General features: G+C 41.8%; 1 protein-coding gene across 2 annotated transcripts in view; it reads left to right on the top strand.

Moving 5' to 3' along the window:
* Window positions 1–21,736, top strand: part of fbxo10 (F-box protein 10) — a 76,719-nt gene extending 54,983 nt beyond the window's left edge. For both annotated transcript variants that reach the window (XM_033017889.1, XM_033017888.1), the window contains 4 exons: window positions 1,332–1,607; window positions 8,546–8,856; window positions 15,681–15,862; window positions 21,248–21,736. In XM_033017889.1, coding sequence (XP_032873780.1) covers window positions 1,332–1,607; window positions 8,546–8,856; window positions 15,681–15,862; window positions 21,248–21,434 — 956 coding nt within the window. In that variant the 3' untranslated portion in view covers window positions 21,435–21,736. The remainder of the gene's footprint in view (window positions 1–1,331; window positions 1,608–8,545; window positions 8,857–15,680; window positions 15,863–21,247) is intronic.
* Window positions 21,737–26,858: the final 5,122 nt, after the last annotated feature.

Raw genomic sequence — 26,858 nt, 5'->3', positions numbered from 1 at the left:
GCTGCTGTTTCACGGCACCAGATACTTGGGTTCGATGCTGACCTCAGGTGCTGTCTGTGTGGAGTTTGCACATTCTCCCTGTGACTGCATAGGTTTCCTCTGGGTGCTCCAGATTCCTCCCACATCCCAGACATGCGGGTTTGTAGGGTAATTGGCTTCTGTAAAACGGCCCCTGGTGTGCAGCGAATGAATTAGAAAGTCGCATAACGCAAACCTAGTGCAAACTGGTGATCGATGGTCAGTATGGATTTGCTGGGCCGAAGGGCCTGTTTCCATCCTGTATCTCTAAAATAAATAAAATAAACTAGAGGAAAAATAAACTACTGGAGAATCTCAGAGTCGGCAGTATCTGTGGAGAGAATGGATGTGATGTTTCGGGTTGGGTCCTTATTCAGACCCAAGTCCTGCTGAGTTCCTCCAGCGATTTACTTTTTGCTCAGGACTCCGGCAACTGCAGTTTCCTGTGTTTCAAGTTAATCTTGTGTTTCTTTTATCACTTTACAAATTAATAGGCTGCTTATCACATTATCTTCTGCCATTACACTGCTTTTATGTACTGAAACTCAATAAATGTAATTAATTCCAGCAATTTAATGTAAACAAGCCAGTGCGTTCAGCTCAAAATCCATAGCTGCATCGCAGCTGCAAGGCGTGGTTTCTAAGTAAGTCAATTCTCTTACCAACTTCTTTGCACCAGGACAATATCAGAGTTGGAAATCAATCTCAATGATTAGCAGAGATTTTGTTCAGAGAATCATAGTGGATTAAACCTGAACATGTTTAAGCTAGTACGTCTAAATTATCTTTGATCAGCAAGTGCAATCATTGAAAGTGATTGTGTTCATATCTGTTTATTCTCTAGATTAATATGGCGGTTCTGATCTACCCATTACAGCAATGTTTTTAGTCCATAATTTTAATACGCCCTTTGAAGGATCCAGTATCATTAATGTCATCAAAATTCTGTGTCTCCTTTAATATCCGGTCAGACTTCAGTTGTCCTGTAAAGTTGCTGTTGTACTTAAAGTAGATTGTTAAGGTTAAAATCCCTCCGCCCCACTCATGACAGCCACCAGAATCGTCTTGTGTTTACCCCCTGTTAGTATCAAGGCAGCTGATGCAGTAGAAGGGCAGTGGGAAGATTTGTGTGGATGCAAGTAAGGTCTGTCTCTGCAAACTTATTCACTGCTAGATGAAACACAGGAAAAAAATAATTCCTGCAGGAGACACAAAAGAGGGCATAAAATCCAAATTTTACAGCATTTTGAACAGTCATTCTGTATTTTCTTTGCCTGATAGGAATTTCATTTAATTCTTGTACATCTCTATAGGTAACAAAGGCTGTGGTGTGTGGGTTATGTCCTCTAGTCTCCCTCATATTGCCAATAACCAGATCAGCCGCAACAACATCTATGGAGTGGCCGTATTCTGTCGTAAAGATGACACAAACGACTACCTCAACAACCAGGGAGGCAATGAGAATTTCAATGACGAATGGGAGATCGTCAATTGGGAGAATGACTTTGACAGTGATGAGGAGCGATACACATCGCACAAGCCAATCACTGTCGCACTCATTGAATTTAACAACATCAATCATAATGGCGGTAAGTGGATGACCAAAGGTACAGCAACCTGTGCAAATAGTTCCTGGAGTGATCTATGATCAACTGGTTTTGATGTTTGAATATTGGACATCACTTTCATCTCAATTGATCACAGAATTAGGTGGGATGGTTTAATTTTTAAAATTGCATCATATTTTGGGTGATTGAGCACATATGTAAGTTAAAAGAAATAACTATTAGAAATCATCAAATAATTTGTTTGCATGGTTTTATTACAAGAAAGTGTTAGACTCTGGAAAGCCTTAGTATATGAAGTTGAGGGAAAATGCGTTAGACGGCTTTAATAGTAGGATAAATAAATATAGAGTACATGAGAGATGGGAATGCAAAGATATTTGAAATGAGGTTGGAGAAAGCTTACGTGGATTTTCAAGAAGCAGCAACAAGGAGAAGCAGGAAGAAGCACTGATTGGTTCAAGCCAGTGGGGGAGTTGAGTAAGTCACAGGGGACAAACAGTTTAAAACTGAGGAATTTGGTTTGTAAATTGGTAAATTAGGCAATTTAGGCAATTTATCAGTCAACGTAAGCAAGGCTGCTCTAGGGGAGCGGCAGTGAGGGAGCTGCCTTGTGAGTAAAGTGTGAGTCTTTGGCTCGAGAGTCTTTGGCTCGAGAGTCTTTGGCGAGGAGGCTGAGGGGAGGAGACTACGCAATACGCTGGAGAGGGAGAGACGAAAGAAAGAGATGTCAGGCAAGCTGATTCAGTGCGATGCTTGCAGTATGTGGGAGGTCAAGGACACCGCTGGTGCCTCTGGCTGCTACAAGTGTGAGAAATGCATCCAGGTACAGCTCCTGAAGGATCGTGTTGGGGAACTGGAGAAGCAAGTGGATGACCTCAGGTTCGTCCGAGAGGCTGAGTTGTTCCTCGACGAGTCCTACAGCAAGATTGTTACACCTAAGGTACTGGAAGAGAGAAGGTGGGTGATGGTGAGAAAGGGAAGTAAACATGGAATGCACAGGTCCCCGAGTGTTGTACCTCTTGCGAACAGGTTCACCCACTTAGAAGCTGTTGGGACAGAAGACGTTGACGCACTGGCTTGCGAAGCAAAAAAGTGCTGTTGAGCCAAAACCAAAGAGGCCAACGTCAGGCAACGCAGTGGTGGTTGGAGACTCCATTGTGGGAGGTACGGACAGGGGTTTCTGCGGCAACAGACGGGATTCAAGGATGGTGTGCTGCCTGCCGTGTGCCAGGATCCAGGATGTCACGAACAGAGTGCAGAATATCCTCAAGGGCGAAGGTGAACAGCCGGAAGTTGTAGTGCATGTTGGCACAAACGATGTCAGAAAGAAGGGTATGAATATTATGAAGCATGACTTTAGACAGCTCGGAAAAGTGCTGAAAAGCAGGACGTCCAGGGTGGTTATCTCCGGTTTGCTTCCAGTTCCTTGTGCTGGCGAGAGCAGGAACAGGGAGATACAGGACCTGAATGTGTGGCTGGGGAACTGGTGCAAGGGGCAGGGATTTAGATTCTTAGACCACTGGGATCTGTTTTGGAGTAAGGGGGAACTGTACAAAAGGGACGGATTGCACCTTAACAGGTGGGGGACCGGCATTCTGGCAGGCAGGTTTGCCACTGCGACACAGGTGGTTTTAAACTAAATAGTGCGGGGGGGGGTGTCAAATGGGATAGTCAAGGACGGAATTAAAGGGAAAGGGAGTAAAAGGGATAGGAGAGTATGGCCAAGTGTAATAGGGATCGATGTGAATGGTGAGATGTGTAAGGAATTAAAAGTACTGTATTTGAATGCGCCAAGTATAAGAAGTAAAGTAGATGAGCTTGAGGCTCAGATAGAGGTTGGAAGATATGACATTGTGGGGATTACCGAGACGTGGTTCCAGGAGGATCGCATCTGGGAACTTAATATTCAGGGTTATACATCCTATAGAAAGGACAGCCATGTGGGCAGAGGAGGGGGGGTAGCTCTTCTGGTGAGGAATGGAATTCAGTCTCTTACAAGGGAAGGCATAGGGACTGACGAGGTAGAGTCACTGTGGATTGAGTTGAGAAATTGCAAAGGCAAGACACTAATTGGTGTTATCTACAGACCCCCAAATAGTAACCCGGATGTAGGGTGTAAGTTGCAGCAGGAGTTAAAACTGGCATGTAACAAAGGTAATGCCACTGTGGTGATGGGGGATCTCAATATGCAGGTAGACTGGGAAAATCAGATTGGTTCAGGACCCCAAGAAAGAGAGTTTGTAGAATGCCTCCGGGATGGATTCTTAGAGCAGCTTGTAATGGAACTGACCAGAGAAAAGGCAATTCTGGATTTAGTGTTGTCCAATGAACCAAATTTGATGAGAACTCGAGGTAACGGAACCGCTTGGAGGTAGTGATCACAATATTAGTTTTAATCTGCAATTTGAGAAGGAGAAGGTTAAATCGGAAGTGGCAGTGATGCCGTTGAACAAAGGGGACTATGAAGGCATGATAGAGGAGCTGGCCAAAGTAGATTGGAAAGGGAAAGCAGGAATGACGGTGGAGCCAATGGCAGGAGTTTCTGGGCATAATCCGGAAGACGCAGGATCATTTAATTCCAAAAAGGAAGAAAGATTCTAAGGGGAGTAGGAGGCAACCGTGGCTAACAAGAGAAGTTAGGGATAGAATAAAACTAAAAGAAAAGATGTATAACACAGCAAAGAGTAGCCGGAAGCCAGAGGATTGGGAAACTTTCATAGGACAACGGAAGGAAACAAAACGGGCAATACGGGCTGAAAAGATGAAGTACGAGGGGAAGCTGGCCAGGAATGTAAAGAAGGACAGTAAAAGCTTCTTTAGATATGTTAAGGGAAAAAGAATAGCAAAGTCAAATGTGGGTCCCTTGAAGGCAGACACGGGTGAAATTATTATGGGGAACAAGGAAATGGCAGGAGTTGAACATGTACTTCGGATCTGTCTTCACTAAGGAAGACACAAACAATCTCCCAGAAGTACTGGAGGACAGAGGATCTAAGGGGATAGAGGAACTCAAAGAAATTTTCATTAGGAGAGAAATAGTATTGGGTAGGCTAATGGGACTGAAGGATGATAAATCCCCTGGGCCTGATGGTCTGCATCCCAGGGTCCTCAGCGAGGTGGCCCTAGAAATAGTGGACGCATTGGTGATCATTTTCCAATGTTCAATAGATTCAGGATCAAGTTCCTGTGGATTGCAGGATAGCTAATGTTATCCCACTCGAAGGGTGAATGACCTCCTCCTGCACCTATTTTCTATGTTTCTAAAGCTCGAGAGCAGCATAAATATGGACATGGGATACTAGCCCAAATAACCTGCTCGTGTTTCTAAATTCTAACAATGTTATTTTGTGCACACTCTCTTACAGAATTTAACCTCAGCACAATGTTTTTTTTTCCGTTTTGTTATGAAGAGATGTCTTTGTAATGATGACAATTGACATATTTTGCTCACTGTTTATTTGAAGATGACTTCCAATTTGTATAATATACACCAACTAATTTTCATCCATTCATAAAAATCAGTTCTGAATCATCTGCTCATGTTCCTCACAATTGCGGTGGATAATTCCATAATTACTTCCTTAATTACTTGTGAATATTGTCCAGTGTAGGAAATGTGTTCAAGTTAGCTAAGGAAAATTGCACATGTGAAATTTAAAGGATTAGGGTTTAATTTCCATTTTTGGTGTGGTGCAAAGCAGTTGCCATGTTCATTATCACCTCTGTTATTCGCTCTGGTAATTGAACCTTTAGCTGAAAAAATTAGAACACACCCGGATATCTACGGTTATAATACTAAATATTCAAATAACAAAATATCCTTATATGCAGACGATGTATTACTGTATATCACAAAACCCCAAATCAGTATACCAAACATATTAAATTTAATTGAGGACTTTGGATCTTTCTCAGGATACAGAATAAACTGGAACAAAAGTGAAATTATGTCGATAAAACCGAAAGACTCAACACATCTCTTGAAATTCCCCTTTAAAATAGCCACAGAAAAATTTAAATATTTAGGAATTGAAATCACTAGAAACTATCACGCTATGTTTAACGCCAATTATAGCCCCTTACTTAAGAAACTAAATAATCTAATCAAATTCTGGAAAACGTTCCCGATGTCTTTAATCGGTCGAATAAATGCTATAAAAATGATCTTTTTACCACAAATCCTATATTTATTTCAATCAATTCCAATATATCTTCCAAAAAAGTTTTTCAAAAATCTAGACTCAGACATTACAAATTTTATATGGGATTATAAATCCCACAGAATACAAAGAGCACACCTTAGTAAATCAAAAGAGATGGGTGGTCTAGCGCTCCCTAATTTTATGTACTATAATTGGGCAGTAAATATTAAAAATATGATTCACCTGCTGGACAATTCTGCCCAGCAGGTGGACTGGATTGTAATGGAGAGAGAGGACTGCTCTCCGTGTAATACAGGAGCGACTCTCCTCTCACCAATGAATCTGAATAACAACAATTATAATAAAAATCCAATAGCACAATTAGAACTTGGAAACAAATAAAACAGAATCTAAAATTAAGAAATCTATCTCTTTTAATGCCAATAGTCAATAACACGTCGTTTAAACCTTCAATTATAGATAAATCATTTACACAATGGGAAAGAATGGGAATTAAAACGCTCGGAGACTTGTATGAATTAGGAAAATTATTATCATTTCAACAATTACAATTGAAATATAATTTGAAAAATAATCAATATTTTAAATATCTTCAAATCCGTGACTATCTGAAAAAATACACAAAAGACTATCATAACATGTCCCCAGACATTGGATGAAGCCATGAAGACAAAGGCTGAATCAGCAAATCTAATATCATACTTATACAACATTATTTAAATATAGAAATTCCTACAACCGATGGTATTAGAAGAGACTGGGAACAAGAACTAGCTATAAAAATTTCAAAAGAGAGCTGGGATAAACACTTACTATATGTGCATAAATGCTCGATCAACGTACGACATACTCTAATTCAATATAAAACATTACATAGACTATTATTCAAAAACTAAAATAAATAAACCTTTCCCCAATGTCTCACCCATTTGTGATAAATGTCAGTCACAAGAAGCTACCATAGCGCACTCTTTTTTTTTTTGTATAAAAATCCAAACATTTTGGAACGAAATATTTGAAATCTTCGCAAAATTATTTAAAATAAAACTTGTACCAAAAGCAGAATGGATCATTTTTGGAATATCGGAAGTTAACCCCGAATTAAACGTGTTTCAAAAGAACTTACTTAATTACGGGCTAATAATGGGGAAAAAAGCTTATACTCAAATTTTGGAAAAATGCTCCAATACCAACAATAAAAATGTGGATTTCAAACATGTTCGAAACACTACACTTGGAAGAGATGAGACTCCTCCTAGCAGGCAAAGCAGACCACTTCCAAAAGACGTGGTCTGCATTTATGGAACTATTACAAGCATAAGGTGCAATAGTAATTTAAAAAAATATAAATGGTACCAGATCTGGTAACGGGGGGTATAAAATATATATATTTTTTAAAACACGGTTGGTATATCCTTTTTTGCGAGTTTTGTGTTACAATAGAGCGATTGTTTTTCCTTTTTTTTTCTTTTCTTTCTAGGGTCTTATTTCCTTTCGTTACTTCCTTCTCTAACTTGTTCCCTAAGGGGCTTTCTTTTCCCAACACTTTCCTGCACCTTCACGATTCTTGCTCACTTTCCTTACTTCTTTTATTTCTATCTTTTTTAAAGCTCGAAAAACGAAGTGGTACAGCAAAGCAGTTGCCAGTGGATTTGCTGTCTAATATCCTGTTATCCTTGAGTGGGGCAGTTAGTGGACAGCATCACCTATTCCTTTTCTCCAGAGATGCTGCCTGAATCGCTGAGCTACTCCAACTTTTCATGACTATCTACATATTCAATAATGTGTTTATGGACATGGATTGTTGTCTGAGCCATTGTTTTTGAGTAGCCCACATCAAAGGTCATGGACAATAGGTGCAGGAGGAGGCCATTTGGCCCTTCGAGCAGGTCAAGTGATTAATTTCACTTTATATTGCTGTGGAATAATAACTTCTCCAACCATTAATTTGTAACAAAAGTATGTACTTTGGACTTTTGTTTTATTATCAGGTCATTCTTATTGAAAAATGAAATAGAAACCCAGACCAATTTACCAATGAGCTATAAATATTGAATTTATAGAAATTGGTAAAATGTTGTTGATTGAGGATGGCAAGTGATTTATATAAGGGCAAGTAAATGGAATTGAGGCTAACCAAATAACAAATTGGGCTCAATTGTCTTAATACCATACACCTGGTCCTTTGTGATTACTCCAAATTTAACAGCAAGCCCCTGTTGCCATATGAATATAGTGGTGGCCTTCTTGAACAATTCTTGTGGAAATGGCACACCCACAAATTACTAGTTGTATGTCCAGTTATTCTTTTCCCTTGACCCTTTCCACCCATATCGGTCCCTCTGGATTTACATTTCACTTCTCCCCTTTTCCTTACCTGACTCCATTTTGTCTCCATTTTCACCTCCAGCCTTAGTCACCATCACACATTGGCCTCCTCCCCCCCTGGCTCACCTGTATCAACCTATCACTTGCCAGGCTTTTCCAGTTTTTCCACCACCTACACCATCAATCTGAAGGTTCCAGACCTGAAAGGTTGTGTGTTCATTTCCTTCTACATAAGCTTTCTGACCTGCTGGGTTCCTTCAGGACTTTGTTCTTTGGTCAAGGTTTCAACATTTCCAGTGTCGTGTTTATAGTTATACTTTGCTGTTTTAGTTTGTTCTTGTAACTAATATAACTTCATAAAGAAAAAACTGCAGATGCTGCAAACATGTTGTGTATTTTCAATGTTTGCTCTTTTTTTGTGTATAACACAGTTCTACATGCGGACTCTTGTCCTTTTTTTCACATCAGCTGCTGGTCTCTACATAAAAAGCAGTGAGACACTCAACATTTCAGCCAACGCAGTCCATGCCAACCACGACAATGGGATTGCAGTTCATCAGAGCAGTCAATTCACCCACATCACAAACAACAGCATCACCTGCAACAGTGTAGGTGGAGTTCTTGTAGAAGCAGGATGTAAAGTTGAACTTCGGGGCAATGGTATCTATGACAACAACAGCCACGGTGTCACCTCAAAGGGAGAAGGTTCTGTCTTGGAGAATGACATTCTGGGAAACCATGGCTATGGGTTACAGCTACTCGAGAATGCAGATATGAAGGTGAGAGCTCCATTGTATTTCAAACTATCTTTATTGCTACATTAGGGCACGATCATTATTTTCTGTTCTAAAATTTCCAGCTGCACATATAAAATTACATTTATATGGATTGTATATTACGTACAGATGCAATTTTTGGTCTTCAATGTAATCAAGAATATCCTTTCATTTTTATGCTTTTTTTACTTTGGTTGCATTGTATGTTTGTGTTTGAAGAGCCACAATTTTTTTGACTGCAATATATCAATTTTGCACAATGCCATAACTCAAACATAAATTTTTGGCTCATACTTGAAATTTTGGTGCATAAATTACTTCTGAAATGTAGACATATTATCCAGAAACAGGCCCCTTGATCCAAATAGTCAATGCCAAATAAATTGCTTACCTGAACTAGTCCCATTTGCCTGGGTTTGGTCCATATTTCCTCTAAATTATTCCTATTCTGTGCTTTCCAAATGTCTTAAATGTTATACTTACCTCTACCACTGTCTGGCAGCTCATTCCACATTTCCGCCACACTTCTTTTTCTCATCAGCTGCTGGTCTCACATAAAAATCAGTGAAAGAAAAGCAGTGAGACACTCAACGTTGTCCCTCTATGTGGGAAAGGTTTAGTTTGGAGATACAGCACGGAAACAGGCTCTTCTGCCCACCAACGATCACCCGTACACTAGCTCTGTCATTCTATTTACGCATCCTATACACTAGGAGAAATTTACAGAAGCCAATTAGACTATAAGCCTGCGCATCTTTGGAATGTGGGAGGAAATCAGAGCACCTGGAGAAAACCTAGGTGTACCCACAGGTCACCTTTAAATCTTTCCCTTCTCATCTTAAACCTATGGCCTTGTTTAATACTCTCCGCCTACTATGGGGGAAAAGACTGTGACCATTTACATTATCTATATCTCTCATCATTTTATATAACTCTACAAGATCATCCTTTAACCTCCCGCACTCCAGGAAAAATGCCCCAGCTTATCTAGATCTCTCTTTCTAACTCATGCTCTCCAGTCCTAGATTAGAAAACACCTTTGTGTATCTTTTCTGCACCATTTCCAGTTTAGTGACATCCTTCTTGCACCTGGACAACCGTAAGTGCACCCAATACACCGTGTGTTCTCACCGATAATAATGTGGCATCCTAAAGGGCCTGTCCCACTTAGGCGATTTTTTTCGGCGACTGTCACAGTCGTAGCAGGTCGCTGAAAAAGCGGCGACTGGACCCCTCTACGACAACCTACCACCTGGATGCTACTAGGTGCTGCTAGAAAAGTCAGGAAGCTAATCATCCTATCGTGAAATGCAAGAGCGTGAGAGGAACACTGCACTGTCTATTTTTGTGGAGGCTGAAGTGGAAAGATCCACCAACCCTGTTTATAGACTGCCTCAACATATAGCAGCACCATGTTGTACAGTGCATTCAGAAAGTATTCAGACCCCTTCACTTTTTCCACATTTTGTTACGTTACAGCCTTATTCTAAAAAGGGTTAAATTCATTTTTTTAAATCATCAATCTACACATAATACCCCATAATAAAAAAGCAAAAACAGGTGTTTAGAAATTTTTGCAAAGTAATTTAAAAGAAATAACTGTAATATCACATTTACATAAGTATTCCGACCTTTTACTCAGTACTTTGTTGAGGCACCTTTGGTAGCGTTTACAGCCTCAAGTCTTCTTGGGTATGACGCTACAAGCTTAGCTCACCATTATTTGGGTAATTTGTCCCATTCTTCTCTGCAGATCCTCTCAAACTCTGTCAGGTTGGATGGGGAGCATCGATGCACAGCTATTTTCAGGTCCCTCCAGAGATATTTGATCGGGTTCAAGTCCGGGCTCTGGCTGGGCCACTCAAGGACATTCACAGACTTGTCACGAAGCCACTCCTGCGTTATCTTGGTTGTGTGCTAAGGGTCGTTGTCCTGTTGGAAGGTGAACCTCCGCCCCAGTCTGAGATCCAGAATGCTCTGGAGCAGGTTTTCATCAAGGATCTCTCTGTACTTTGCTCCAATCATCTTTCCCTCGATCCTGACTAGTCTCCCAGTTCCTGCCACCACCATGCTTCACCATGGTATTGGCTTGTTGATGAGCGGTGCCTGGTTTCCTCCAGACGTGACGCTTGGCATTCTGGCCAAAGAGTTCAATCTTGGTTTCATCAGGCCAGAGAATCTTGTTTCTCATGCCTTTCGGCAAACTCCAAGCGGGCTGTCATGTGCCTTTTACTGAGGAGTGGCTTCTGTCTGGCCACTCTACCATAAAGGCCTGATTGGTGGAGTGCTGCAGATATAGTTGCCCTTCTTGATGATTCTCCCATCTCCACAGAGGAACACTGGAGCTCTGTCAGAGTGACCATTGGGTTCTTGGTCACCTCCCTGACCAAGGTTCTTCTCCCCCAATTGCTCAGTTTAGCCGGGCGGCCAGCTCTATAGAGAGTCTTGGTGGTTCCAAAGTTCTTCCATTTAAGAAAGGAAGGCCACTGTGCTCTTCGGGACCTGCAATGCTGCAGAAATCGTTTTATACCCTTCCCCAGATCTGTGTCTCGACACAATCCTGTCTCGGAGGTCTACGGACCATTCCTTCGTCTTCATGGCTTGGTTTTTGCTCTGACTTGCACTGTCAACTGTGGGACCTTATATAGACAGGCGTGTGCCTTTCCAAATCATGTCCAATCAATTTAATTTTACCACTGGTGGTCTCCAAGAAACATCTCAAGGATAATCAATGGGAACAGGATGCACCTAAGCTCAATTTTGAGCGCCATTGCAAAGGGTCTAAATACTTATGTAAATGTGATATTTCAGTTATTTCTTTTTAATTACTTTGCAATAATTCCTAAACACCTGTTTTCACTTCTTCATTCTGGGGTATTGTGTGTAGATTGATGATAAAAAAAAAAGAATTTCATCCATTTTAAAACAAGGCTGTTACGTAACAAAATGTGGAAAAGGTGAAAGGGTCTGAATACACTGTATATCCCTTCCCACTCTTGTTCTATTGCCCTTATCTGGTTCAACTTGTCACCTTCCTTACTTATAAGATTCCAGGAACTACAGCCCCTTGCTGTGTTTCACATATCACCTTTCAGCCTCTGACTCTACTTTCAGCCTGTCCTCCCTCAACCTGGTTCCATCTGCGCTCCTCGCCAGGTTTCACCAGCGTCTGTCTCCCTCCTCCTCATCTCTTTGTGCTGGTTATCCCCCATCTACACTTTCTATCCTGAATCACTGAATCCCCCTGCTTCTACAGATGCTGCCTGACCTGCTGAATAACTTGTGTAGGAAAGAAGTTCAGTTGCTGGTTTACACTGAAGAAAGACACAAAATACTGGAGTAACTCAGCGGGTCAGGCAGCATCTCTGGAGAAAAGGTATAGGTGACATTTCGAGACCCTTCTTCAGACTGAGAGTCAGGGGAGGGAAAATAGAGGTATGAAAAAGTACAGAACAAATTAGAACCGGTATGAAAATTGATTTCTCCATAATTTCAAGTAACCCTTGCATTCCCTCCCTGTCCCTCCCTCACGCTAGTCATCTTGCTAGTTTCACTTCGTATCCCTTCATCATCACGATCACAAGTTATAGGAGTAGAATTAGGCCATTCGGCCCATCGTGGCTGATTTTTGCCTCCTAATCCCATTTTCCTGCTTTCTCCCCATAACCCTGGACACCTGTTCTAATCAAGAATTTGTCTATCTCTGCCTTAAAAATATCCACTGACTTGGCCTCCACAGCCCCCTGTGGCAATGAATTCCACAGATTAACTACCCTCTGACTAAATAAATTCCTCTTCACCTAGTTTCTAAAAGAGGGCCCTTTAATTCTGAGGCTATGGCCTCTGGCCCTAGACTCTCCCACCAGACACTCTCACCAGTGGAAACATCCTTTCCACATCCACTATGCCTTTCACTATTCTGTAAGTTTCAATGAGGTTCCCCCTCAACCTTCTAAACTCCAGCGAGTAGAGCCCCTGTGTTGTTAAAGGCCCATCATATGCTAACACACTCATTCCCGGAATCATTCTTGTAAACCTCCTCCGGTTATCACCTCTTCCACAGCCACAAATGGACCGTTGTGGCTCCACCTTAATTGAGTCATTGGTGCCTGCTCTGATTTGTTCTGTACCTTTTTATACAGTTTCCATCTCCTGACTCAGTCTGAAGAACGGTCTCGACCCAAAACGTCACCTATTCCTTTTCTCCAGAGTTGCTGCCTGACCTGCTGAGTTCCTCCAGCATTTTGTGTCTATCTTCTGCTGAATAACTTGTTCTTTGCTCCAGATTCCAGCATCTGCAGTCTCTTGTTTTTCTAGTGTTACATTGTGTTGTTGAGTGGATTCATCCATCCTGAAGGAAAATTTCCCTCACCGCAACAGCTGCTATAAACAGCAAAACAAAAGGCACAGCGGTTTTTTTTTAAACTGGCAGCAGCTTTCGAAACCCATCCCTTCATTGACCCCACCATTGCTCACTACAGTTAGAGGGGTAGTTGTGAAACATACACCTGTTGATGGATGTTGAGAGTAATGAGATGACTGGATTCTTGGAGCTGAGATGGGGACTGAAACAAAGAAATGCCTCTTGCTTAACAATTTGCAGGACAGACTCCAAATGCTATTGTAGGAGGTCCAACTAGTGATTTGTTTATCTGTAATAAAAGCTGTAACTAGGAGATCGAGTCAAGGGAGTTTCCCTAGGTCAATCATTACGGTGATTTATGTCACATTTTTTAACACCAGCGTTTGGGATGGATAACAACAAATTGATGAATAAAAACTATTTTCAAGTCACAGTCATCTAGGTATCTTTTTTAACTGCAGTGATCTGAGATTAAGCCTAGCTGCTAACAGTATTTGTGATGCAGAATGAAGGGAAATTATGCTGGAACCTGATCGACATTATTTAATGAAATCTAGATAGTATTGTATGTTGTAAAAAAATAACAGCCATATAGATCAATGAAGAGAATCAGAATTACTTATGTTAGCCGAGGGAACAGTAGGACCCAGGCGACCTGGCTGTTCATCTTTGAATGGTATCACGCAGACCATTGATTTAACATCATACTTTTGTCTATGCTGTCAGATTAACAAGTGCACGTCCTTGGAATGGGATTTGATCTATGAGCTGAGAGGAACGGGTGAAACTGTTAAGCAAGAGGAGATGTTTTTCTTTGCTATCAACTCCAAATTCTTGTTTTTAACAATCCTTTAAGTAGTATCATAGACAGTGAAAATGGTAATCAAAAATTACAGCAGGGTGTTGATCAGCTGGGCAAGTGAGTGGAGGAATAGCTAATGGAGTTTAATGCAGATATATGCAAAGTTTTTCTTTGGGAAATCAAAGCAGGGCTGGGTCCTGGAGAGTGTTTAAACAACAGGAATCTATGAGTACAGGTACATGGTTTCCTGAAAGTGGTGTTGCAGGTAAATAAGAGTGGTAAAGATGGCTTTTGGTATATAGGACTTCATCAGTCAGGGTATTCAGTATAGTATAGTATAGTATAGACACAAGGAACTACAGAGGCTGGTTTACAAAAAAAAGACACAAAGTGTCTGAGTAACTCAGCAGGTCAGGTAGGCAGATGCTTCCTGACCCACGGAGTTACTCCAGCACTTTGTGTCAGTTCGGCAGCATCCTTAGGGTACATAAAAGGACACAAAGTGCCCGAGTGCTTGTATCTTTTATTTATAGAAGGTGGGATGTTATGTTACAGCGTTACGTTATTGTTGAGGCTGCATTTGGAGTATTGTATTCAGTTTTAGTCGCACTGCTATAGGATGTTATTAAGTTGGAAAGGATGCGGAGAAGATATACGAGGATCTTGCCTGGACTCGAGGGCCTGAGCTATAGGGAGAGGTTGGGCAAGCTAGGACTTCATTCTTTGGAGTGCATGGAGCTTATATTGGTGTTTAAAATCAAGAGGAAGAGAGAGGGTGAATGTACAGAATATTTTACCCAGGGTAGGGAATGAGAACCAGAAAACATAGGTTGAAGATGAGGGAAAAGATTTAATAGGAACCTGAGAGGCAACTTTTAAGGTGGTGGGTATATAGAACAATCTGCCAGAGGAGGTAGTTGAGGCAGGTACTATCACAGCATTTAAAAAAATATAGCAGGTACGTGGATAGGAAAGGTTTAGAGGAATATAGGCCTACACAGAAAAATGGGACTAGCTAAGATGGAGCATCTTAGGCGGCATGACGAGTTGGGTTGAGGGGTCTGTTTCTGTGCTGAATGGCTCTACAGCTCAAGTCATCTACTGACATTGCAGCAAACCTGTATTCATTTAAAATTGCTCTTGGATCAAAACATAAATACTTGAAATAAATGTGCAAAGGGACTGTTTTTGCTCAATTTAAGTTTGATTAAACATAATTTAATTTAGACCCACATTACCCTGGCCATGGTCTCATTTCACTCCCGCCATTGGAAAGAAGGTATAGGAGCCTGAAAACATCCAAGATCAGGAGCAGCTTCTTCCCTACAACCACCAGGCTACCTCCAAACACTTCTACCTCTAAATAGGCTCTGAACTATATAGACTTGGAGGCATGATTTTTGACTTTGCACTATTATTGTCTATTTACTGTTTTACCTATTTACATTTCTGTTGTGCTGCAGCAAGTAAGCATTTCATTGTTCCATTTCATGATATGGGACAATAAAACTCTTGCCTCTTAAATGAAGCCATTAATTTAGAGCCATTGACTGAGCAGGGGAGATTTGTAAATGAGCTGAGCTTTGTGGTTGATTAGAAGAAGGGATGGTTTGTTTGGGTCGGGAAGTGTGTGAAATAACACTTCAATATACTTTGCTGCAGGTGACAAAGAATAGAATCCAATCTCTTCACGACTATGGGATTGCAATCTTGGACCAAGCTAAAGGATCAGTGCAAGAAAATCAGATCTTCAGAGGGAAATTAGGAAAGACCATTTTAGAAAAAACTGCTAACTTGGAGGAATGTACTGTCCAGAGCAATGAAATTTTAACATGCAACAAAAGGTAAGCAGTTTATATTTTTAACATACATAAATCTCATTTGGGTACATTCTTGATGGATCAGATGGCTCTATTTGTACAGTTGTATTCCCCGTCTGCTTATATTCATTTCAGTGCCCTACCATATTTTTGGTTGGGTTGTATTAGGTAGCATCTTCTTTTCAGAGCTCTTGCTTTGTTGAAAGTGGGGCACTGAGCTTGCATCAGAATTGCATTCCTACCATCTATGATTTTACTTCGGAGTCACGTGAGTGACTTCGTGAAGAACCCCGCCTACGGCGCATGCGTGTCATATCGCATACACGCATTGAACGTGTCGGACCTGGGGAGGACGTCCCCTTGAACGGGAGAGTTAACAAGCCGGTCGACGGCAGGTAAGTGATTCTGCATTTTCACCGTTTTTTAGGAATGGATAGAGGACGCAGAAAGGCTGTGAAGAAGCTGCAGGATGTCGGCGGTAAAGGTGCCGGGGACCCGCAGCAGCAGCCGACGGCACAGGCAGTTTGCGTTGAGCCAGCTGTGCCAGATTCAAACCCCGCGCCGGGAAAAACTAATTCTAGACCGGGCGGGAAGGCGAACCGCAAAACGAACCGCTGGGAAAGTGAGCCCGAAAAATCGCCGGTAAATACTTACTTGTATAGCAGTGATGATGACCAGCTGCAGGGCATAGAGCAGCCGGCAGCGATCGCATCTGCAGAGCTCGGAAAACAGTACGAGTGGCTGCAGCATGTGGGGCCGTCATCTATCTGTTTGGAGGAGTACCGGGACGGCGAAAAACGGCGTTTGCAGCGGCCGGGAGCAACCAGAGCCGGTAGGCATGGCGACGAGTTGCGATTTAAACCGCGTGCGACTAGTGCCCGAGGGCACGAAAGTCGGCAGGAGCGGTGGGCTAAAAAGAAACACCCGCGAGCGACTAGTGCGGGAGAGCACGAAAGTCGGCTGGAGCGGTTGTGGGAGGAACATCTCCATAGTGTCAGGCTCCAGAAAATGGATAAAAGCCGCACACATACAGGTGTAAGTCCCTCAGAGCATGGCCAGAAAAGGCTGCTGGACATATCATCCTCATCTGAAGAGGGTGTTCAAGGGCTGCCTGACTCGGACTCTGAACAAGAGTCAGAGCCACGTTCCCATATGGAGGATGAGGGAACACAGTTGCTGGACATGGTGCACACATATTTCCAGCAAGAAGAAACTGGAAAAGACCTAGAGGCCAGGATGGCGGCCAGCATTGATTATATGACGACCCATCACCTCAAAACTGATACCTTAGCTGAGGTATGGGCAAGACATTTACCTCCGCGAAATTGTGCGGCTCTGAATGTACCCAAGGTGAACCGAAGCATTTGGAGACACGTGGGGCAGGATATTCGGAGTCTGGATATAAGAATACAGAATGCTAGTAAAGGACTCTCGGCGGGTATAACAGCTTTGGCCCGTAGGCTGGAAAATGTGGATATGTCCAATGACATGAAAGACGCTTTAGCACTGTTTTGCAATGTTCAATTTGAACTGAACAACATCAGGAAAGGGGCTATTCAGCCAACGTTAGACCCAAAATTTGCAATCCTGTGCAAACAGAAAGCCATAAAACCTCAAAATTTGTTGTTTGGGGGTGACCTATCAAAACAGGTCAAAGATTTGGAGGAAGAGGCCAAAACGTTGGGCCTAATAAAAGCGACCAAAGGATATGTCGGAAAACGGTATCATCCTTATGGGACGACTAAAAAAGCAAGTACTAGTATGTATAGTACGAAAAATTGGAGAGAGGCCAGAGGAAACCAGCAACAGCGTCCTTTTTTTTAGGGGTTGGCCCGGGACGCCCACAATGGAAAATGCGGAAGCCTCCACTTCAACATTTACCCCACTTTCAACCTCAAGGCCCTCCGCAACCTCGGTTAAGACCAAGAAAGTAACACCACCGATAACCATGGAGGTAGGTGGGTCTGTGCCTCAAAAATTAATAAGGAGCACAGCACTTGGAGGGAGGTTGCAATTTCATTTGGAAGCATGGTGTAAGTAAACTGTGGATAGGTATATCCTTAGCAGTATTAAGGGATATCTTATAGAGTTTATACACATACAAGAACCTCCAGTACAACATACACCGGACAGAACTTATATGCTTACCAAATTAGACAGAGCTAAAGCAAAAATTGAAATACAAAGGTTGTTCACGAAAGGAGTAATTGAAAAAACCAAACATGAACAACAGGAATTTGTCTCAAATATATTCATTAGACATAAGAAAGATGGGGGTTGCCGGATAATTATTGATTTATCAACACTTAATAAGTTTGTACAATATGCTCATTTTAAAATGGATACTTTTAGTACTGCTACAGAGCTAGTGTCGGCAGGCTACTTTATGGCAAGTATTGATCTGCAAGATGCTTACTATACGGTACCCATCAGAGAACACAGACGGTTTTTGAAATTTAATTGGATGGGTCAGCTTTGGCAATACAAGGCGCTACCAAACGGGCTAACGTCAGCCCCTAGATTATTTACAAAAATTCTTAAACCAGCTTTGGCATTTCTTAGACAACAAAACTATAGAGTGATGGCATATTTGGATGATATCTTGATTGTGGGGAAAACTTATGAATTGGCTAGTAGAGCAGTGGTTGCCACAAGAAAATTGATGGAACAGCTGGGATTCATTATCCATCCAATTAAGTCAAGATTAACACCTGCAACTAATATTGATTACTTGGGGTTCACTATTAACACACTTGATATGTTAGTGACTTTACCTATAGGGAAAGCCACTGAGTTCCAAAAGGATTGCACAGAGCTTATTAATACCGTTAAACCATCCATTAGACGGGTAGCCAGGATTATTGGGAAAATTATAGCCACGTTTCCTGCCATTCAATTTGGACGATTGCATTACCAAAATTTACAGAGAGAAAAAATTAGAGCACTAAAAATTAATAGAGGCCATTTTGATAGGCCTATGGAGCTAACAATTAGAGCTATAAAAGAACTACAATGGTGGGAACAAAATGTTATATATAGCTCCAACCCAATAGTTATTCCAAACCCATCTGTGGTATTACAAACAGATGATCAGTTACCTAGGTCACACCGCTGCTTTGAAGAATGACACGCATGCGAACCATATTTGGGAATGGTGTATCCAAAGGAATATTTGGTTATCGGCTACGTATCTACCAGGGATACTTAATTCAGTGGCAGACGCCAGGTCACGAAAATTTAATGAAAATACGGAATGGATGTTAGACAGAAAGATATTTGCTGATATCACAGCAAAGTACGGAAGGCCGGATATTGATCTTTTTGCATCCAGGTTAAATCATCAGTTACCTAGGTATATATCATGGGAACCAGATCCTGAGGCAGAAGCTACAGATGCATTCTCTTTGCACTGGGGGAAATGGTTCATTTATGCATTTCCTCCTTTCTGCCTCATCAATCGGGTACTACGGAAAATTCAGCTAGACTCGGCATCTGGGATTCTCATAGTACCTGATTGGCCTACCCAACCATGGTTCTCGGTGCTGCAGGATTTGGTGCTTACACCATATATTACTTTAAAACATAGTCCTCAGTTGCTGGTGCATCCGGTGACTGGGGACAGCCATCCTTGCCATAATTATCTAAATTTATTGGTTTGTAGACTCTGAAGGAACCATTTCGGCATATGGGTTTATCTGATAGAACTGTGGACATGATCACAGCAGCACAGAGACTTTCCACTCAAAAACAATATTTATGTCATGTCAAGAAATGGACTAAATACTGCCTGGACAACAATCTAGACCACAGAAAGGTGGATATTCCAGCTGTCCTAGAATTCCTCACAAGCCTGCACTTTGAAGGACTCAGTTACAGCACGGTCAATAGTGCTAGGAGTGCCTTGTCCAGTTATTTATGGGAAGGCACAGAAAGACAGGGTGTCGGCTCACATCCTCTAGTAATAAAACTGCTACGAGGCATCTTTAACACTAACCCACCAAGGGCTAGATATAGCCAAATCTGGGATGTGAGCGTAGTCCTAAAAATGTTACGGAATTGGTCACCGGCTACGGCATTACCGCTAAACTATCTAACTATGAAAATGGTTATGCTTATGGCGCTGGTCACAGCGCAAAGGGTCCAGTCATTACAGAAGTTAAGATTGGATAACTTGACGGAGGCGACAGGAAGGCTGATTTTCGTGATCCAGGGCCTTATTAAGCAAAATAGACCAGGATCAGCGGGTCAGGTGATAGAGTTCATAGCCTATCCACAGGATGAACGTCTCTGTGTAGTAAAACACATCATGTTATATATGGACAGAACGAAGGCTATCAGAGGCAATGAAAAGGCTCTTTTAATTAGCCATAAGAAGCCATACCATAAAGTCTCGACTCAGACCATTTCACGGTGGCTGAGATATTGCTTAGTTCAGGCAGGAGTGGACACTAATGTATTCAAATCTCACTCCACCAGGGCTGCATCTACATCAGCAGCTAATCGCCTGGAGGTACCGATGGACAATATCCTCAGAACTGCAGGATGGTCATCAGAGAAAACGTTTCGCACATATTACAACAAACCAGTTAGAAAAGAAGAAACGTTTTCGGGCAAAATTTTGAGTTCTATTTAATTTACACCTGAAGCTTATAAGGTTTATAAATTGATTTAATAAATATTATTTACAATTTTTGCTTAAAAATGTTGGTATCATTGTGTTTTTTTTTTTTAAATACCAGTAACAATTTCTCCCAAACTACCAAGGCAGTTGTGAAGATTGGACTCGTTCCACGGCATGAGGTCACAGAGCTTTGAAGTCTTCACGAAGTCACTCACGTGACTCCGAAGTAAAATAGTAAGATTAAACGAGAACTTACCAGTTTGAAGTTTGATCTTTATTTTATGAGGAGGAACGTTGAGGGAATACGTGCCCTCCGCTCCCACCCTTATATGGTCATATCTTAAACTGGTATCTCTTTAATAATCTTACTATCTTAGGTCATTATTTTCTATCTGTGACCTCACACCGCTGCTTTGAAGAATGACACGCATGCGCCGTAGGCGGGGTTCTTCACGTATTCCCTCAACGTTCCTCCTCATAAAATAAAGATCAAACTTCAAACTGGTAAGTTCTCGTTTAATCTTACTATTTTGGGCTGGGAGGCAATTAATTTTATTTTTACTGATTCGTGCTCTATTTGGTCCTGGCCGTGGTTTCTTCCTTGTCCAGTGGAGCTAAACAAAACAATATCTTCTGAAATGAAGGCCTCAAGGAAGAGTAAGATGTACTACAGATTATCTGCAGCTGGTGTAATGATTGTGAATTTAATATCGGTTATGTTCTGTGAAATAAATGACTTGTAAACAATATTTATTATTCAAATCCATAATAGAATTTATTTTTCTTAGTTCTTGCAGATCCGGCATAGTCTGGAAGTTGGACAACCCTCCTTCGAGGCCGCATGTCGATGGATCAACTCGACCCCTCTCCATGGCCCAGACCAATCAACGAGTTGCATCCATGACAACTCGGATAGCTGCAAGAGTTGAAAGAGGCTGCCATGACAATGGAAGCATCTTCTGTTCTATTCTTTAATGATTTAAAATTAACTTTGGTTCAAAATAAGCCTTGGTCTGAATCAAATGTATTTTCAGTAATTAACAAATTTGCGGCTCTCCTTTTTGTTAATTCACTATTTCACAGCTTTTCATGGATATACTAGAATCAAATGAACAAAAAGCATGACTTGACTTTAAACTTAATTTGGAGCAACCCTCCAACACACATTTAACTTTATTAAAGTTATGATTTTATAGCACAATTTGTGTCATCATAGCTGCCACTTTAATTTCTGCATTTAGATTCCAGGCAGATAAATTAAAAACACTTTGGCATTAGCCCAGATCTGAATATTTCTTTAATGATTTAAAATCAACTTTGGAACAAATCAGATACTATCCCTGACACCCCGCTCCCCTTTTGTGATCTGTCTTCCTCATAAGGTGGAGACTATTGACTGATATTTACCACTAATTTATCAACTCCCACAGTTATCTGGACTACCCTTCCTCCAACCCTGCCTCTTGCAAAGATGCTGTTCCCTACTCTCATCTTCACCTCATCTGCTCCTAAGATTTGACTTTCCATTCTAGGACATTATATTGACAATAGACAATAGGCGCAGGAGTAGGCCATTCGGCCCATCGAGCCAGCACTGCCATTCAATCTGATCATGGCTGATCATCCCCAATCACATTGTCTTCTTGCTCTAGTAAACGTGGTTATCCGCTTTCTGTCCTGGATGGATCCCTCATTTGCGTCTCCTCTGTTCTGCTCATGCTACCCCTCCCCAGATGGAATAAGAATACAGTTCTCCTGATCCTCACCTTTCACCCCATCAGGCTCTGCATCCAACACCTCATTCTACATTTCCGCCACCTTCAACGTGATCCCACCATCAGTCACATCTTCTCACATCCACCTTCAGCGGTGCCCACTCCTTGGTTCACTCATCCCTTCCCACCAAAACCACCCACTGCCCAGGTACTTTACTGCAACCGCAGATGTAACACCTGTCCCTATATCTCCTCCCTCGCCTGCATCCAGGGACCCGAGCAGTCCTTCCAGCTGAGAAAGAGGTTCATATGCACCTTCTCTATCCTTATTTACTGCATCCGGTGTTCCCAATGTGGGCTCCTGTACATCGGCAAGACCAAGCATAGACTCTGCGATCGTTTTGCCGAACACTTGTACTCAATCTGTCAAGGCCTACTGTATCTCCCATTTGCTAATCATTTTAACTCCCCTTCCCATTCTTGCCTTTCTGTCCTGGGCTTCCTCCTTTGCTAAAGTGAGACCACATGCAAACTGGAGGAACAGCACCTCATATTCAGCTTGGGTAGTTTACAACTCAACGGTGTGAATATTGAATTCTCCAATTTTATGTAACCTCTAACAACTCCTCCCTCTCCTTTCGCCCCTCACCTGGACACACCTATTTCTCCCCTTCCCCTCCTTCTTTAAGATCATAAGGAAAGGATTCAAAGGGACTATTATTGTCACATGTACCAAATAATGTACAGTGATATGCGAATTACCATACAGTCATACGAAAAAAAGCAACAAGACACATAATTATATAAAGGTTAATATAAACATCCACCCCAATGGATTCCCTACAATCCTCACTAATGGAAAGCAAAAAAGTCCAATTTTCTTCCTCTTCTCCAGCGGTCGAGGCAGTCGAACCATCCATCGGGGCGATCGAACTCCCACGTCGGAGCGGTCGAAACTCCCGCGGCCTGGAGTTCCCGATGTCGGTCTCTAACCAGAGACTGCGGGCTCCGTGATGTTAAAGTCCACAAGCACCGAGCTCCGGTGGAGCTCCGAGGCCGATCCCTGGCAAAGGGATTGCGGGCTCCACGATGTTAAAGCCCCGCAGTGGAGCTCTCGTTGATCTCCAGCACAGGCCGTCAACTCCTCTATGTTAGGCCGCAGGGCGGATGGAGATACGATATGGAAAAAGGTAAGTGATTAGAAAAGGTTTCCCCCACCCCCCACATAAAACAAGCGAAAGAACACTAAAAACATACATTTAACACGTACTAATAAACATATAGGAGTAGAATTAGGCTATTCTCCCATCAAGTCTACTCCGCCATTCAATCATAGCTGACCTATCTCTCCCTTCTAACCCAGTTCTCCTGCCTTCTCCCCATAACCTCTGACACCTGTACTAATCAAGAATCTATCTATGCCTTAAAAAATATCCACTGACTTGGCCTCCACAGCCCTCTGTGGCAAATAATTTCTTCCTTCCTCAGGCTTCACATTGATCAGGCTTTAATCTATGACCTTTGTTCCAATCATCTATCAAAACCCCTCTCACTTATGTCTACCTATTACCTGCCACACTTTGGCCCCTCCCAGTTTTTTCTTATCTACCCCCATCAGTCTGAAGAAGGGTCCCCACCCAAAACACCTATTCATGTTCTCCAGAAATGCTGCCTGACCCCGCTGAGTTACTCCATCACTTTGTGTCCTGAATATTTCTAACGTGTTGAAAATGTGTAATGACTACAGTCTTTTACTGCAAAGAATTCCAGAATTGTAAAGGTTACAGACTAAAGTCAAGGTTTTCACACTAATTATTTTTGTATGCAGTGACTGAGCTACTTTTCTGGTGTAATTGTAGCTTTTCTTAACCAAAGTAACTCCCAGTGGAAACACTCACTCAGCCGCCCCCAGACCCATAGGTTGCCTCTGCCATTTAGGAGGAAGTAATGCCAGTTTTTACCAGTGCAAAAAATAAGTTGCCACACACAACAGGACAAGCGACATCTGTGGAGGCAAAGGAATGGTCAATGTTACAGATCAGGACTGAGTGTAGAGGGAACATAGCCAGGATGGAGAAGTTAGAATGAGGAGTGAGACAGAAGCAGGCGAGTGAATCAGTTTGGGAGGGTTGGGTGGAGAGGTTTCTGGGCTATGGAGATCACCTACCAGCCTCAGCCACACTCCCTGCTACATTTGCCCATCATTTCCTCTGCCCTCTCCCAATCTAGTTCTTCCTATCATCTTCTAGACTCTCGCCACTCCCTTTCATTTCTATACACCAGAATTCCAACCAAACTCCTGGACCTAGGACTCAGCACTCTGCAACTGGATCTTCATTTTCCTGACCCATGCATTGCAATTTGCAAGGACACCGCGCCAAACCATGGTCCACAATAATTCCCATCACTGGAGCCCTCCAAAACTCTATCCTCAGCCCCTTATTAAACTCTCTGCAGACTTGTGTATGGCCAAACTTCATACACAAGTTTGCAGATGACACCATGATATGGGACGGATCTCGAACAAAATTGTGACTGAACGCAGAAAGGAGAGCGAGCTTAGTGATATGGTGTTAAACTAACAATCTCCCCCTTGATGTCAGCAAAATGAAGGAGCTCGTCATCAGGAGGTTAGCTGGTGGACACGTCCTAATCTGCATCAACAGCGTCGAAGTGAAGATGATTGAGAGCTTTAAGGTCCTAAGCATAAATATCACCAGCAATTTATCCAGGTCTAATCACATTGACTCTACTTACACCGCAGAAGGAGAAAATTCAGCATGCCGCCAATGATTTAACAAGTTCAACTGAAGCAACGTTGAAAGTATCTTATCGGGATGCATCATAACTTGGTTTGGCAATTGCCGTGCCCAAGACCGCAGGAAATTGCAGAGAATTGATGCAGCACAGTCCATCACGCAAACCAAGCTTTAGTAGGCATTAAGAACCTTATACCAGTAATGGTTTCCTTCCCTCTGCACTCTGTCTGATGCAGTTTCTCAATCTGAGACATTGCTTTAACTCCATGGATACTGCTTGTTCTTACTGTGAGTTGTCATAGTTTATTTTGCTATAGATTTCAGCATCTGTCTCTTGTTTACAATCCTTTATTGATCATTGGTCATCCATTTCTTAATTGGAGGACCCAAAGTGAAGAACTTTGTAACTCAGCAGGTCAGGCAGCATCTCTGCAGAACATCGATAGGTGACATCTCAGGTCAGGACTCTTCTTCAGATTGTCTATTTCCCTTAACAGATGCTGCCTGACCTGCTGAGTTTCTGCAGCAGATTGTTTACTCCAGATTCCAGCATCTGCAGTTTCTTATGTCCATACAGTATTGGTGGTTGAGGCAGATATGATATTTAGAAGGCATATGGATATGGATTATACACCGGTAGATAAGAGAAGATCTTGGGCATCATGTTCAACACAGGCATTATGGGCTGAAGGGCCAGTTCTTGTGCTGTACTGTTCTATTTTCTATGTACCATCTGAGTCAATGAGGATCAACGTGAGAAATGTCTGTTTATTGCTTCTGTCCAGTAACCTACTCTCGATCTATGTTAAAATATTACCTCATCTCAACTTGCTCTAACACTGTACATCAATTTTCCATGTACGATCTTATTAAAAAGCCTTCCTAAGATCTAATCACCCACTGGTGTCTTATCTATTCTACTAGTTATATCCTCATTGATTAGTCAATTATCTTCCATTTTTTTAAATCCACACTGTCTCTAAGATATTTTGTCACATTTTTCATTACAGATTTCATTATTTTCCCAGCCCATTGGGTTGTTGGAATTTATTGGCTCTTATGCTCACAAATGTTCTAATAATTTTTAAGCTAATACCCTTTTCCAATTTCTCATACTTACAAGATCACGCAGAGTTTGTTTTGTCATCTTGAGCGAAGACAGAGGGACATGGTACTGCAGATAATGGAATCTTAATCTTGGGCAAGAAACTAAGCGTGCTGGAGGAACTGAGCAAGCCAGGCACCCTTCGCCAACGGGAAACAATGTCTGTCCATTTCCCTTCACATATGCTGCCTGTACTGCTGAATTCCTCCAGCACAGATACAAATCATTTGTTTAATCCTTCGTTGTTTCTTTTCACTCTACGATAAAAAGATCCCATCTCTGTCTGCAGGGAATCATATTTGTCCTTGTAGATCTTTTCCTTTTTACATACATATAAACACCTCCAATTAATTTTTATATTGCTAACCAGTTTACTCTTATTTTCTATTTCCTTAGAGATCTAAAGTGCACCAAAACTTTGGGCTCACCATTATTTCTGACAACATTATAAACCTCTTCCTGAATTCAGTACAATCTTTAGTTTCTCCTGTCAGCAATGGGTTTTTTTTGTTGCCAATTATGCATTATTTCATTAAGGCTGGCCTTTGAAAGACGAGTCAGTGAATGTAATGAATTTGCCAAGTTGTCCACTGTGTACTCCCCCTTTACTTTCATAATTTCCTTTGTCAAATTTTCTATGGTAATTTCTCTCTAAAGGCCCCTTTACATAATTAACAATATCATTCTATCTCATACCATAAAATAACATCTTAGCCATTTCCCTAGCTGGTTCATTAGCATATCGATCAAGGAAACTATCTCATATCTATACTACTAAAAATCTGATCTTGACCACTTCCTGTTCTGTATATTGATTTTA

This window comes from Amblyraja radiata, chromosome 3 (genome assembly GCF_010909765.2).
Source record: "Amblyraja radiata isolate CabotCenter1 chromosome 3, sAmbRad1.1.pri, whole genome shotgun sequence".
In the NCBI taxonomy this organism is placed as follows: Eukaryota; Metazoa; Chordata; class Chondrichthyes; order Rajiformes; family Rajidae; genus Amblyraja; species Amblyraja radiata.
This window is presented reverse-complemented; position numbering and strand designations above follow the sequence as displayed.